The following is a 16626-nucleotide window of genomic DNA, read 5'->3' as shown; positions in this document are numbered from 1 at the left end:
TTTTTTTTAAATATACATAATTATTAATATGACATTATGTGTCAATCTGGAAGCATTACAAGATCTTGGTTATAGGTAGCCCAACACAGATCCCATAAACCATTGTCCACTGAGAATTCATACAAAACAATCACTCATATCTCGGGGAGGGAATGCCAAATTCTTTGGCAAGTTTGTTCCAGAATCTGGTGATCTGTCGTTTTACCAGTCTTCTCAAGCTTCCGCTGCATAATTGCCCAATATTTTTCTATTGGGTGTAATTGGAGAAATTGGGAGGATTTTAAGTTCTTATCGATTGAATCCATCCACCTTATCGTCACTTTCAAGAACAAAAATTAAGCGTACCGTCGATGGGGATGAGAATGGGTCATGAAGGTAAGATTGAGTCAAAACTATTAGTAATATCTTGATAAACGTTTTAACATGAGAATTTCAACACTTTCGAAATAATCTCTTATTTATGCTGAATGAGGGTGAGAATGAGTCAAGCAAAAAAATGAACATACACAACTAAGCAGCAATGTACATGCAAAAAATACACCAATACACTCACAATTAGTAGCAATCCTCAAAATTCAACGCTCATTACACGGACCCTAGACGTGGCTTTTTTCGGACCGACGAAGCGGAATTACCTATAGGCAAATTCTTCGCACGTATAAGGAGAAAAGCGTTTCCTTAGCGACAACTTTACAGAAGCCACATTTTCCCGGATTAATGAAGCCGCCATCTGAAAGCCTTAAAGACAATCAAAAGATTCACTTGATTTCGGGATTCAAAGAATCCGATTACTGCGAAGCCGCTACTAAAGAACATCTCAAATGTTCCAAGTTCACCAGAAAGAATTGAGAACACAGGAATCGAGGAATTCCTCAATTCTAAACGAGAATAGTTGATGAGGGCGGCACACGAAAGCGACGAACAAAGACTGATATCCCTCCAGGAACCAGGAACCTTACATATGGATAATTTAATGGTTTCTGTATTGATAGAACAAAGCATGAGACTGGTAATTGGCTGACACAGTACCTATGTAGTACGATAAAATACATATTAAAGATCGCACAAAAAAAAGAAAATCACACATAACAATCGATCAAAAAAGCGCACAAAACAGGTTTTTCTGTAATGTAAAAATGTCTTTATTAAACGGATAGTTCACAAGTTGTTGAAATATAATCATAACAGTACTTAACATCGGAACATATTGAGAAGGATTCATTAAATCATTTCATTTTATTTTTTGTCATATAATTTTATTGCGTTTCTTTCGAAATATTAATTTATCCACGATAGAAAAGATGAAAACGGATATGCATACTTACGATAAAAAGAAACGCTGGCAATATGATAATTCAACATTACATGAGAATTTTTTCACAGATGTACATCTATCATTGCAAATTGCTCTGTTAATTTTCCAATTCTAAAACCGAAAATCACAACAATTTTATTCTATACTTTTTCACTCATCGTACGATTTTCTCTTTTTTTACAGTCTAGTCAAAGTGCTGATCTCGTGATAGAAATCCCTGGTAATCTAGGTCTCGATGAGTCCTACTACCGCCTGGACTATTTTCCACCAGTGGGAAATCCGGCCCCGAATGCGACGATAGCATCGCGGGACGTTGGCGATGAGATTCAATTCTCCAACGGTTTACCGGGCACCAGGTACAACTTCTGGTTATACTACACAAATTCGACACTCCAAGATTGGCTGACGTGGACGGTGTCCATCACAACAGCACCGGATCCGCCATCTAATCTGTCCGTTGCGGTACGGTCAGGGAAGAGTGCTATCATCAGTTGGAGTCCTCCCTCGCAGGGTAACTACTCGGCATTCAAGCTGAAAATACTTGGACTGTCGGACAACTTCGCCACGAATCAGACCGTTGCGAACGAGGATGGTCAATTGCAACATGTACTGCGAGATCTGACACCGGGTGCAACCTATCAAGTGCAAGCGTACACAGTGTTTGATGGCAAAGAATCGGTTGCATATACTAGTCGCAATTTTACGACAAGTAAGTCTTTCCATTTTGCGATCATCACATCTGGAAGCAATATGGTTCAACTAACCCAGTTTCTCACACAGTGGTGAAGGTATATTTTCAACTAACTTCACTGTAGCACTAATTTAGCGCTCAAGGTTTACGTATGCGCGTATGCGACGGTATATCTAATATAATGAAAGATGAGGAGACGAGAACGATGAGGACACTGGACAATGAGGAGCCACGCAATGTACACACTTCCCCGAGAGAGCGCAGGACTGGACGGATGTTTCAATTGAAATGCCTCTACACAAATTCGTTTATATTACTCATATGCGTTCCGCTATATAGAATTACACAGATAATGTCAAACAAATTAACCCAATCACGATTTTTTATTTCTTCCTTTTCTCATTCTAATTCCTTGTGGTAAACTTCAAAACTCACGCTACACTAACAAAAATTCACACGTATTATTGGGACAATGTTTCGCAGAACGTTATCGCCATAAAGATCTATTGGATATTAAAATTCTGCGAGGTAATACTGTTTACTAAATCTTTTGCATGTATGTTTAGAGGGTGAAATGTTTTGTCTACTGTCGGAATAATTCTATGTATAATTTGTATTCTTCAGTCACTGATCTTTCCAAATAAATATACATATTTTTTTCATTTGCTTCACGCAGAGCCCAACACACCCGGCAAATTCATCGTATGGTTCCGCAATGAGACAACATTGTTGGTACTTTGGCAACCGCCGTATCCCGCGGGAATCTACACCCATTACAAAGTGTCGATTGAGCCACCCGATGCGCTGGGTAGTGTTTTATATGTACAGAAAGAGGGAGAACCACCCGGTCCAGCGCAGGCAGCGTTCAAAGGACTTGTGCCAGGTCGAGCATACAATATATCTGTACAGACGATGTCCGAAGATGAAATCTCGCTCCCAACAACGGCACAATATAGGACAGTTCCCCTACGACCAATGAATGTAACTTTCGACAAAAAAGCAATAACGGAGAATTCATTCAAGGTGATGTGGGAAGCACCGAAGGGAGCAAGTGAGTTCGACAAATACCAAGTGTCCATCTCAGCCACACGACGCCAACAAGCGGTTTTACGAAATGATAATGAGAATATGGCATGGCTAGAATTTAAAGACAATCTCGATCCCGGTAAAACTTATCAGGTTGTTGTAAAAACAGTATCCGGGAAGGTAACATCATGGCCAGCGACCGGGGAAGTTACGCTCAAACCATTGCCAGTAAAGAGCCTTTACTCCTTTACTGACAGCAAAACTAGTATCATCACAATTTCATGGACACCCGACGATGTTAGCACACAGGATGAGTACAAAATCAGCTACCACGAACTGGAAACCAATAACGGCGACGCTAGCACAATGAATACCGACAAAACAAGTTTTCCTCTGGAATCATTGCTACCGGGGCGTAACTATTCTGTCACCGTTCAGGCCATTTCAAAAAAGATGGAATCAAATGAAACCGTTATTTTCGTAGTCACTCGACCATCGTCGCCAATAATCGAAGATCTGAAGTCGATTCGTGAAGGACTGAACATAAGTTGGAAAAGTGATGTAAACTCGCGACAGGAAAAGTACGAGGTCACCTACACCCGTAACGATACAAACGACGGCAAAACTGTACTTACCACCGAATCTAGATTAGTTTTTACAAATCTTTACCCAGGAGCTGGTTACGAGGTTAAAGTGTTCGCTGTCAGCCACGGGCTAAGAAGCGAACCGCATTCATACTTCCAGGCTGTTTGTGAGTACCTTTTAATATATAAATTTTTTATGAACAATGAGAATATTTTTGGAGTAGATTAAAAATATTTTTTTTTATAAAGTGCCTAGCTGGGTAAGAAGTAAAAGTTCCCCGTCAATAAATTGGGAATGATTATATGAAAAAAAATCTCAAAATTTATCTTACTATGATGTAACGCAACAAATCGTCAAAAAAAAATTCAAGACAAATTCAAATTTTTTGGTGTTTCAAAATTTAGGATTATTTTTGAATGTTTAGAGCATTGCGTGGTACAAATGATTGTATTTAGAAATTTCTTAAATTAATTTTTGGTGCTTAGTAATAATTTTAAATGTGTTCGTACGTATTATGAAGTATTTTTATTATTAAACATATGTAATATTACGTATATTTATAACTTCGTACGCATGAAATTAATGTGAACCACATATATTATTCATCACTGACGGGTAATATGTCTAAAAAAAATTGGAAACACAAAATTTCTAGAATTTTCCTTAATTGACAAGTGATCACTACTGTTGGGGTCCTGGATCACACTCCACTTCGGGTAAAACGTGAAATCAAGAGCACTTGTTTTAGCAGGAGTTTTAGGTACACGTGTTGTTCCTAGTGCCTATAACTGATTGCGCCGGCTGACATACTGCACATCCTTTCACAACGTCATTTTCATTAAAGACACTTTCGTTCGATGTGAGACACTCTAAATTTCTTTGACGACTTGACAACTTCGCTTCAATATGAAGAATGAAACAAATGAACGTGAAACGAAACGAGACTGTTCAGAGGTGAAGTGATGTTCTCTTTATTGAGCGTGAAGAGAGAGTAGCATTATTTTCAGTCTGCATGAGTTTGCAGTAAATTGAAATGCGATCATTAGTGAGCGACGATGTATCAATTTAAAAAAATGTAGGGTCCTGCTCACCATGATCCATGCGTATAATATTAATATCTTGGAATGATATTAGTTCGTGAACATCATTGCTATTTAACATCAGGAAGGTCATGTCAATTGTTGCAAAAATGTCTATTAGAAGCGTTGCGGTGACAAAGGAGTCTGATGGATTTGGAAATGTTGGAGAACGTGGAGATTTTACCACAATGTCAGATAGCTTTATAAACCCCGATTGGGAAATTGTACATTACGGTAAAACAGGAACCTTCGGAGTCTTTGATATCCCCTCGAGTACTGTGTTGTTCAAAGGATAACTACTCCCACGGAAGACAAGGGGGACCTGATTTCACTTTTCCGCTGCACTCGGTTTTGTAGGCAAATTAAAATAGAGTTTCACTGGGGGGACTTGTCCTTTGAACTTACCGGCTCGACAGTTGTCTGTTGTGAGAGGAAATGATGCCCAATGTATGGCTCACTAGTGCTGCCAGTATATACTATCAACATCACTATTATACTGTCAACTGCGTTGTGACGTTGTGTCTTTCACGCACCTCACACATACTAAAATGCAGGGTGCCTTGTTTCGAGTTTTTATCCAAGTGAGATCCCTCATGATCACGAGGAAGTATTTAACCTGCCGGAAAAGAGAGACAATCCAACTCAGTTGAATGCACTGCGTGCTGGAGAATTTGTAGCAACTAATATTGCATCAAAATTCAATTGATTAAAATAATAGATCGAAAATATCTACGACCATTTTAAAAAGAGGGTTCTCGTCTGGTGCTCTATCCACATTAATTATGGTTACTGGCTTGATTATTCTTCGGTACCAAATAATTTCGAATTCAGGCAGCTCACACATACTTTGAAAATCGATCCCATGAGGAATAGCGTTCGAAGAACAGTGCCTTCCTGAACAAACTGCAACGTATATTGGAACACTACATAGAACAACTTCAGCAAGATCGAAGTGTCCTAGCTTTATTTTACATCCTGTGATAATAGACGGAATAAGCTTATGTTTTCCAGCCATGACAAAATCATTATTCGGTAGATTAACGCAGTATTCGAGATGCTTACTGCCCATTACAACACGTGCTTTATCATTTTGGCTCAAGAAACACACCTCTTTTGGTCTCAGAATCGAAGCTAGGGGCACGTGAATTTATTCAGGAATAAAAATGGAATTTTGTTACGTAACGATCACGGCTACCCCCCTCACCCCTATGTCACATCAAGTAATAAAACCTCGACCCCCGAGATATATGTGGAGGCGATCTGGCGTAGTGGTAATATCCATACCTCTCACGCAGAGATCACGAGTTCAGTTCTCACTCCCGACTTCCTTGCAAAAAAGGAAGTAAAAGTGACGAACCAGCCGAAATGTGTTGAAAGTCACTATAATAGAGAAAAAAAAATATGTGCAATTTTTCATATTTTGTGTTTGGACAACACAAAGATTCCATGTAAGATCATATTTCATATTTCAACAGCGATTTTCACTAAAAATCAATCATACAAACAATAACGATAGCACGTACACACAATAGGCCAAACAATGGATTGTAAGCAAGAAAAAACTTTTTTCTCCAAACTTTAAGATTTTATGTTTACCTAATTCATGAATCGCCCCAGCTTCCCCCAGTTTTTTTCTGATAATCAGGAAGTATATAGATATTACGCGAAATTGAAAGAATACATGAAATTGAAAATATATAGCTTTGCCTTCAAAACTACGAAAATCCCATTTAGTTTTAACACAAAATTGAGTATACATTAACAAAAAAAAAATGAGTGGGTTATATCTATGATATAACCGCAAGGTTCACGTGGAACTACCTTAGCTTAGCAATCATTCGTCTGTATTGATTAAATTCTTGATTGAATGAAACAGTTTCCAAATTCAATTGAGTTCAATATATTTGCTCTGTGAGTGAAAAAAATGAACAAATGCCGTGTAAAGTCAATTCATTTATTGTGATTGATTGTTCTTCGTTACAAGTAAATTTAATGACGGACCTTTTACGTTTGGTATGATGACTAGAACAAAATATATGTACGGAAGAATTATCAAACGTTTGATGAACCAGCCTAAGGCTGAAAATCTTTCCAATAAAGACAAAAAAAATATTATCAAACGATTATTTTATTTTACATTTCCCTCTGAAGTTTACATCCCAAAAGTGTACATATTTCTCGAATCTCGAATTTGCTTGAAACTGGGAAGTTCATTCGCTTCTAGTGGCTGCACGATTTTCCCAGGTTCCTAAGTTTAGAAGATCATGTTAGGACAGACATATTCCACTCTGCACAAAGGCAAGCGAGGACAAAAGTACTCGCAGTTTACATTTATTTGCAGAGCCGATTTCCCCAGAAACCTCGGTTTTGAAGTCTGTGTTAGGGAAACACATTTCAATCGGAACAAAAATACCCCCGATTTGTATGAATTCGCAATGCCGATTTCCCCACGCTTCATGGATTTGAAGTCTGTGTTAGGGAAACACATTCCAGTCGGAACAAAAATACCCCCGACTTGCATGAATTTGAAATACCGATTTCTCCAGGCACCTTGGTTTAGAAATCTCTATTAGGGAACACATTTCGGTGGGAACAAAAGCTCCCCCTACTTTCGTGTGTTCTTTTTCTTCTTTTTGGCTTTAAGAGGGTTTAAACTTTTCAGTTCACTCGCCTCTAGGCTCTTTCGTGTGTTTGCAATGCCGATTTCGCTGCTTGGTTTTAAAGTCTGTGTTAGGGAACATTTTTCGATGAGAACAAAAGTCCCCCTACTTTCATGTATTTGCAATGCCGATTTCCCCAAGGCTGCTTGGTTTTGATGGCTGTGTTAGGGAAACCGTAAATCGGGCCAATCAAAACGATGCAGTTAGGGCGTTTAGATAACGCCTAATATTTTACAGTTATTCAATTGTTTATCTAATGAAAAACAACATTTTGTTAGTTGCGATAGATGCGTAGAAATATTCCCTATCAAGTGATGCAAACATCTCTCCTATCCAGCACGAAATGTTCGAGCTATAACAATTCGAAATCATTCATTTTTTCCTGCATGTTCTGTGTTTAGGTTTTCATTTTACCCTCCATATATTCCGGTTAGACGTAGTCCCACGTCAATAAACCCTGCGTTACATGCATTTTGCTCATAAATGACAATATCGTTTTATTTTTCTTACAAGCGTTTTGTTATATTTATCCATTCCGTCCAGCACCAATCAGTTCAGCTGAACTCGTTCGTTCGCAAACAGTTCGCCCGCAAACACTTCGTTCTCAAACAGTTCGTTCCCAAACAGTTCACTCGCAAACAGTTCGTTCGCAAACCGTTCTTTCGGAATCAGTTCGTGGTGAGAACTACCGTTCATTGAAAAGGAACGACCGTTGGTTCACTCTTTTAGGCGAACTAGTTCTTTCGTACCGTTCGTGAACCTTTTGCCCATCTCTGGACATTTACCCATGTCTCGTCGCCAGAGTCAGTATAGGTTGGATGAACGTGGGATCAGAATTTAATCGTTCAAGCATGTTTCCAGTCACTTGATTGCGATGAAAAAAAAATTAGCTTATTTGGCTCAACTTTTCTCATGCTCAAAACTCCTGAGAGATATTCAATTCACGGCCTAGCTCTCTAAAATTCACCATTCTCCGAGTACCGTTCCTTTTATTTTGTCGATGTTTTCATCAGATGAAGAGATGGATGGTCGCCCTTAAAGTGGCAACTCATTTATATCTTCTAGACTGTCTTTGAATGCCTTGTACCATTTGTACATAAACCTGTGTTTTCGACATATTTGAGTCACCAAATGTATTCTGCAACACTCTCAACATTTCAGCACAAGAAAATTTTTTTGCAACTCCAAACACAACACACAATATCTTTGACCAATAAAAGCAAAAGCAAGAAAAAGTTTTCTTAATGACGCTGCGAACAAACTAAATGACAGATCGCTCTCAAAATAGACATCAAAATCACTGACAGAAGTATCAACTCTAAACAATTGAAAGATGTTCAGCGGGAGGATTAAAATTACAAATTTCCAATATATATTTGACAAAATGTATCTGTCCAGATCTTTCATTATCTTATTGACGTTAAGGCTTTTTCCATTTGGTTTTGGTCGGAAGCAAACAACCTACATGGTATTTTATTATGCTTCTTCTGATTAGAAGAAGAAGCTCCACATGTAGCGGAGACAGCCCCACTGTTGTTTTCGCGTGAAGTGGGAGGGTAAGACCAAGGGTAGGGTGGAAGCGCATATAGAAGAGGGGGGAGACGAAGTATATGGTTCAGTTGGATCGGCAGCAACAGATGAGAAATACGGGATCGAGGGTTGAGTGCCAAAAGAAGCGTTAGGGGGATGAGTGCAAAGGTTTTTTATATCTTCGCACTTGAGCGACTTAACGTTCGCTTTTTGAGCAACCGAGGAGGAGTCAATAGTTTCATTGTAAGAGATATCCGTATTAGAAGATCCCCCACCCTCTGCCATTTTTATGCGGTAGTCATATAAAATTATATTGTTGCTAAAATCATAATTCTATTAAATTTTCAAATCTATTTATTTTTGAAAATATCTTAATGTGCCCACCAGTGCAGCTATGCTTATCGATCACTTGATCGCGTGCTGAGATGATCGTGAATAACTAAGGAGTAGTCTGAGGCGCTTCTTCACGTTGACGACAGTAAATTGTTTGAGATTGACCACCGACACACTACTCCAATAAAATGATGATTCGATTATTCGACGAAACCCAAAAACCAGTTACTTTGCCAGCCTTTGCTGAGGTTGAATTCTCTTCTCTCACTGGTGTTGCCTATAGTTAATCCACAGTGAGATAAAAACGAGCGATAAAAAAAATAGAACAGGAATAAAATTACAGCAAACGGTACTCCATCACAATAACGGAAACTCGCACAGTATCCGTCCGATTACATGAAGCTGTAGGCAAAGAATGATTCCTGAAGGGGTATTCCGAATTATTTTACGCCACGTATCTCAGTGATCTTTTCAGGTTACTCTAGGAAATTTTTCGCCATCGCATATAAAAGCACATTCCATTTTTGAGATTTATAATTATATAATGGTGATATATAATCATGCTGATCTCTACCCCTCATTACTGGAAATAATCCTCTCACCTCTGGCAACGAATATCATACTGATATTATCTTCCTTCCCCTGGTGACTGTAAGGATGTGACCGGCGTCGTTATTGTCTATTGAAAGTTCGGATTATCGAAACCCGCACAATGAGAATGGATTGCTTTCGCTGGGTCAAGCCAATCACGGAGCGCAACTACGAAGTGTAAAGTCTACCCAAACTCGAGGTCAAGCTCGAAATTACTATGTACTTTTCTATCTCACCTCCTGTCAAAAATATTCACGATCTGCCATTCAAACATTTGGATTAACTGTGACATATATTTTTCCAGATCCAAACCCACCGCGCAATATGACAATCGAAAAAGTTACCAGCAATTCCGTTCTTGTACACTGGAAGCCTCCGGAGCGTTCTGAGTTCACCGAATACTCTATCCGTTACCGAACGGAAAGTGAAAAACAGTGGATTAGGTTGCCCTCGGTGAAGGCAACAGAAGCTGACGTAACGGATATGACACCCGGTGAGAAGTACACCATCCAGGTCAACACGGTGAGTTATGGGGTGGAGAGTCCCAATCCACAGCAGGTCAATCAAACGGTACGTCCGAACCCGGTATCCAACATCGCACCGTTAGTAGATTCAAACAACATCACCCTCGAATGGCCTCGCCCGGAAGGCCGAGTTGAGACATACATTATACATTGGTGGCCAACGGAGTTCCCCGATCAAGTTTCTACCAAGAATATTTCGGAAATCAGCACGAGTAAGTTTTCTGAATGATGTTGTTAGTTCACTAATTAATTCACACTTCCAAATATCAGTTCTCCCATATCCAGGTAGCGGTCTCAGCGACGAAGAAAAACTTGCGGATGAACCGCCTACTGTACGTATCCTCATCGGAGATCTCATGTCAGGTGTTATGTATAACTTCAAAATCCAAACAGTATCATATGGCCTCACAAGCGATGTAACAAAACTGCAAACACGCACAATGCCATTAATCCAATCCGAAGTATTAATAGTGAATAACGTACAGATACGCGATACGGTCACGTTAAGCTACACGCCAACACCGCAGCAATCTTCCAAATTTGACATATATCGTTTCTCCCTTGGAGATATCAATATTCCTGACAAAGAGAAGTTTGCTAACGATACTGATCGCAAAGTCACGTTCACTGGCCTAATTCCTGGACGATTATACAATATCACCGTCTGGACTGTAAGCGGAGGTGTAGCAAGTCAGCCAATTCAACGACAAGATCGGATGTATCCGGAACCAATTACCGAACTGAATGCGGGTAATATTACCGACACCGAAATCATACTCAACTGGGATATTCCTAAAGGCGAATACAATGCATTCGAAATACAGTACCTCAAAAATGATTCCCATTACGTGCAGAATCTCACTGTAAACAATCACATCACAATCACCGATCTTAAGCCCCATCGCAACTATACATTTACTGTTGTCGTACGGTCCGGCACGGAATCCAGCGTTCTACGCAGTAGTCTTCCAGTTTCGGCTAGCTTCCAGACAAAAGAATCCGTTCCAGGGCGTGTAGACAAATTTGCACCTATTGACATCCAGCCTAGCGAAATCACATTCGAGTGGTCACTACCACCAAATGAACAGAACGGAATCATCAGACAATTTACCATTACATACGGCCTGGATGGATCACAACATACTCAGGCTAAAGATTTCAAGCCCATGGAATTGCGTGGTACAATCAAGGCCCTACTGCCAGGAAAAACATATATATTCCGCATACAAGCTAAAACCGCCATTGGTTATGGGCCGGAGCAAATGTGGAAGCAAAAAATGCCAATTCTGGCACCTCCTAAACCGGAAACTCAAGTCGTACCAACCGAAGTTGGGAGCAGTGCTACCACCATCGAAATCAGATTCCGCAAACACTATTTCAGCGATCAGAATGGCGTCGTTACGACCTACACCATCATCATCGCTGAGGATGATAGCAAGAACGCCTCCGGACTAGAAATGCCCAGTTGGTACGACGTGCAATCATACAGTGTGTGGCCCCCATATCAAGTCATCGAGCCATACTATCCATTCAAAAACAGCTCGGTCGAAGACTTTACCATCGGAACAGAAAACTGTGATACTCGCAAGTCTGGATATTGCAACGGGCCGCTCAAATCCGGCACCACATACAAAGTGAAGGTCAGAGCTTTTACTGCACCTGACAAATTTACCGATACTGCTTACAGCTATCCTATTCGGACAGGTAGGTTTTACAAGGGCTTACAAGAATATATCTATATGAACATGAGTGTATTCATCATTTGACATAACACAATTTTAATGCTTACATTTTTCATTCGTTTCGCTCGCATGAAACAGGACTATTATCAGTAGATGGTAAGCAAAATGTGATGACTGTGCATACATATCAGTGTGTTGTTTAGGTTCCTTTTGGTAACTTGTTATCCATTTTTTTTGTTTTCTTTCTGCTTTTTTCTGACGCAAAGTTTATGAACGTCTCAATACCAAACGATTTCCCTGCAATTCGACATCCTCTGGTTTATATTGCATTCGTGATTGCAAAACGTCCCCATATCTATATCTTATAGAAATCTGAATCGACTTCTATTCGATATATATTTTTATCAAGTGTCTCGGGTTTTTCTTTAATTCCTTAACTCCTGCAGGTTTGTCCGTCGTTATCTAACTGATAACATAGTTCTGGTAGTTATATTTCGTAGCTTCCCATGGAAGAGATTTGTAGATCTGCGCAAACCACCAATCGAGATTTGAGACCATGAACGACTACTTTTAACCTTTCACCCTAGAATATCGAGTTCCACTCATGGTAAGAGTCCCGAGTCTCACTCGAAAGACGAGCAAAGCTGAGCCTTCCATTAATGTGCTTCATTCTTATCTTATATATTCCTTGTTCTTCATGTTAGCTTTGTGAAGGGGTAGAAACACATTTATTGCTACTGTCATTTGATTCTACGGTGCGTTAGTTAAGAATGCCTTGGGTGTTGATTGAATGGTAAGGATGCCCTCTTGAACTTGACTTCTCTTTGCGAACCACCTTTCGAGCCAAAAGAGGCAAAAAGAGTTGGTAATCCACAATTTCACTTCGTCCAGCGGTAACTACCGTGTAAAGAATTGTCCAGAGCGAATAGGTCGGCGTTACCTTCAAAGTCACTGTGTCCAGTAGTCCCTATGAGCAGCCACGTAAATTCCGGCAACTTCAGCCGAGAAAACCTGGCAGATGTCAACAAGTCTCTTGCTGAAAACTAATCTGTTGTTTCTGTCACTTACCCTGAAAACAACCATGAGTTGATCCCTTAGAGTCTTCCGGGTACCTGATCTCGTGAAAACGGTATTTTCCTGCTGACATTACCATCAAAGCCTTTTGCAGGCCTTACGGGTTCGCTCCAGTTCGGAAGATGTTTATACCTTTTTCCACTCGAACAACTGTGAACCTCCAATCATTCGCCCCAAACTAGATTTATTCTACCAACGTAGGGAGGTTGGTGCGTGACACACACTGCAAGATTATTGTACTAAGCACAGTCAGGTGTGTTTCGTTCCTACTGTTGGTTTTTGGAAGAAAACTCACCGTCTTGGATACGATCGCAGAGTCGGTGAGTAAGTCGAAACGGAGTTCTCCCATTTCGGCGCATTCAGAGGCTGCTGGCGTATATGGCAATAGACCGGAGTCAGTCCGCAGTTACTTGTTGTAAATTGGTGCCACTGTTTATGAGAACTTGTTCCTGGACCAATCCGACAGTTAAAGACTATAGATGAGGCGGCTATTTGGTCACCTGTAGGGTAGATAGGGGCCTCACGATTTGAAACCTTATCGATCGATGTAAATTGTATGAATATACTTTAAAAAAGATTTATGTTATAAATTTACACTTTTAAAAATGGGTTCCATTTCCGTCGATCGAAAGTACTACGGGGCAAAATAGTCCACCATGCGGGGGAATATGATCATGTAAGTTGTAGAGGAACTGAATTGTGCCGACAGTAGCAACCAAGGGAGTTCTGTGGAAGATTCTATAATCGTTATTCCGTGTTCAGCACTCAGCGCTCAGCGCTTTTCTGCCTTTTTCCCCGCATTGTTAGAATTTTGGAATTTCTGGTCTGTACCTGTTGAATGAAGATAATAATTTTTAGTTTACTTGCTTCTCCTATTGATAAGAGATAGTTATTGGAATCACTGAATTCTCATCGACGTTGAATTGCCTTAATGGTGGAATGTTGTATTTCTTTTGTACGTCCTCCAGTAAATCGTATAATTTCCCGACTGCAATGCGATTGGATTCTTGTGCCCTGGCGGCGGAGGTTGCTTCTGATGTCCGAAAAGAGAGTTGTGGGTGGTGCTTTCGAAAGCCAGCCAACCAATCTATTCCGGCTAATTGCTTTTGGCTATTGGAAATGTGAGGATTATCATTTCTTTCGGCCAAATCATTTCTCTTGTCGTAACACCGTAGAATCCTCGTCCATAGCGAGAATATGGCTCCGTCGTAAAAACATTACCAATTGATCCGAGCAACTGGTGCTGCAAAGGATCTGCAAAATGTAAATAACGTTCATGTGTTTTCCGCGGGACACAATGCACGAGGAATGCATGTCGCACTGACGTAACACTCTTCACCGCTTCGATTGCCGCGTTCAAGCCGTTCTGTGACCACTTTTTACGGTCGGATGTTCTAAAGGGTGTGTCACATCAAATTGCATCACGGAAAAAACGCTGTAGAAATTTAATTTTTAGGAATTATGTCTTCAGCTTTCGCTTATAATCAGATAAGAGTGTATAGATCATGTTGGCCATGCTTCACTGTCAATTTTTCGTAAATTTGGAAAAATGTCGTCGAACGAAAAAGAGCGTCGTGAATTAATCCTGTGCACTCATTTCGAGAATCCGGAGTTGTCACATCGGGACATCGGTAAGATGCTGAGAATCGTCCAATCCACGGTCAGCAGAGTACTAAAACGATACTTCGAGAACCTAACCATCGACCGGAAGGTGAAGAACGGCAAAAATGGATGCTCCGTCAGTGAAAAAGATCACAAGCGCGTAGTTAAGCAGTTTAGACGTGATCCGAGAAGTTCGGTCCGGGATGTCGCCAATAAGCTGAATTTGTCAAGTTCATTCGTCCAGCGGACCAAGCAGCGGGAGGGCCTGCGTACATACAAGGTTCAGAATGCTCCTAACCGCGACGGAAGGCAAAACATGGTGGGGAAGACGCGAGCCCGGAAACTGTACACCGAAATGCTGAAGAAGCCGCATTGCCTGGTAATGGACGACGAAACCTACGTCAAAGCGGACTTTCGTCAGCTGCCGGGCCTGTTGTTCTTCTCCGCAGAGGACAAATTCAGCGTTCCGGAGGAGATTCGCAAGCAGAAAATATCCAAGTTTGCCAAAAAGTACATGGTGTAGCAAGCGATCTGCTCTTGCGGAAAGCGGAGCGCCCCCTTCGTGATGACCGGCACGGTAAACGGCCAGGTTTTCCTTAAGGAGAGCCTACAGAAGCGCTTACTACCACTATTGAAGTAGCTCGAGGGCCCGACCATCTTCTGGCCGGATCTCGCTTCGTGCCACTATTCAAAGGACGTGTTGGAGTGGTACGAAGCCAACGGGGTCACCTTCGTGCCAAAGGAAATGAACCCGCCCAACGCGCCGGAGCTTCGCCCAATAGAGAAATATTGGGCGATTATGAAGCAGGCCCTCCGGAAGAACCCAAAAGTTGTCAAATCGGAGGCGGACTTCAAGAGAAAATGGATTTCTGTTCAAAAAAAACTACAACCTGACGTTGTACAGAACCTTATGGACGGGGTAAAGAGGAAGGTGCGAGCATACGGGCTTGGGCTCGAAGTATGAATAAAAAGAAAATGCCAGAAGTTGTTTAATAGTTTTTATTTTACTGTCTAAAATTTTCAAAAGGATCGGTCTACTGGGCGAATTTCTACAGCGTTTTTTCCGTGATGCAATTTGATGTGACACACCCTTTAGTATAATTCCGTACCATGATTCCACATCTAGCTATTTTCAACTATGTTTACAAATGTTGACAGCTGTATTTACAGGTTATGTTGAAAAGATACATGGTCATACTGCCCCAAGAGAGCAGAATCATAAATTTCAGTAAGAAGCGTACAGAGCTTATTTTGTTGACTGCTTTTCATATATGGTTTTCGTCGTAATCAGTCAGTGTGAGATTCGTTCCAATAACTTTATAAAACAATTGAATTCGAATACGGTTTTCACGGAGATACATAATAAGAATATTTCTAACACAATTGTTTAAAAATTAGTGCTATTGGTTCAATAACAAGCTCAAACGAAGGGTGGCCCATTTCGCCCCGCCTGGTCGTATTGCCCCTATCTGCCCTATATGTATCTTCTAGTTGTTGCTTCGATGGTGTTTGGAGATAGATTGAAGCAAATTTAACCGGCCGGCTAACTATCTCAGAGTTGGGGCTCTGGTCTCTGGGGAAAGTTTAAATCCTCATTCAACAGGCAAATGCAAATGCACAAAGAGCGAGACTCGATGTTGCAGTTTTTGGCACAGAGTGAGACTCGATGTTGTAGGCAAAAGGGTTAACGGTACTGAGTATGAGTATTACGAAGCTATGTCTCCAATCCTCAGAGAACTCATGCTTGGACCAGAGGTCGTACACTCTGTCCAACTTCTATAAGACCACCCTGAAATTATTTCGTTGCAACACAAACAGTTAGAATTTCAACAAGATACATTCATACATTGTAGAATGCTTAGAATAAAGTATATTTAGTGTCAATTTCGTTCAAAAGAGTTGTTTGTTTATTTATTGTGCTTAAATATGATAAT

General features: G+C 40.6%; 1 protein-coding gene across 8 annotated transcripts in view; it reads left to right on the top strand.

Moving 5' to 3' along the window:
• The window catches only part of LOC129775103 (tyrosine-protein phosphatase 10D), a 61450-nt gene that overhangs the window by 37348 nt on the left and 7476 nt on the right, over positions 1-16626 (top strand). For 4 of the 8 annotated variants that reach the window (XM_055779364.1, XM_055779370.1, XM_055779365.1 and 1 more), the window contains 6 exons: positions 1499-2024; positions 2490-2534; positions 2683-3783; positions 10115-10546; positions 10605-12038; positions 12155-12172. In XM_055779364.1, the coding sequence (XP_055635339.1) occupies positions 1499-2024; positions 2490-2534; positions 2683-3783; positions 10115-10546; positions 10605-12038; positions 12155-12172 (3556 nt within the window). The remainder of the gene's footprint in view (positions 1-1498; positions 2025-2489; positions 2535-2682; positions 3784-10114; positions 10547-10604; positions 12039-12154; positions 12173-16626) is intronic. The other 4 variants (XM_055779371.1, XM_055779366.1, XM_055779367.1 and 1 more) reach the window with 3 other exon arrangements.

This window comes from Toxorhynchites rutilus, chromosome 3, assembly GCF_029784135.1.
Source record: "Toxorhynchites rutilus septentrionalis strain SRP chromosome 3, ASM2978413v1, whole genome shotgun sequence".
NCBI classification, from domain to species: domain Eukaryota; kingdom Metazoa; phylum Arthropoda; class Insecta; order Diptera; family Culicidae; genus Toxorhynchites; species Toxorhynchites rutilus.
This window is presented reverse-complemented; position numbering and strand designations above follow the sequence as displayed.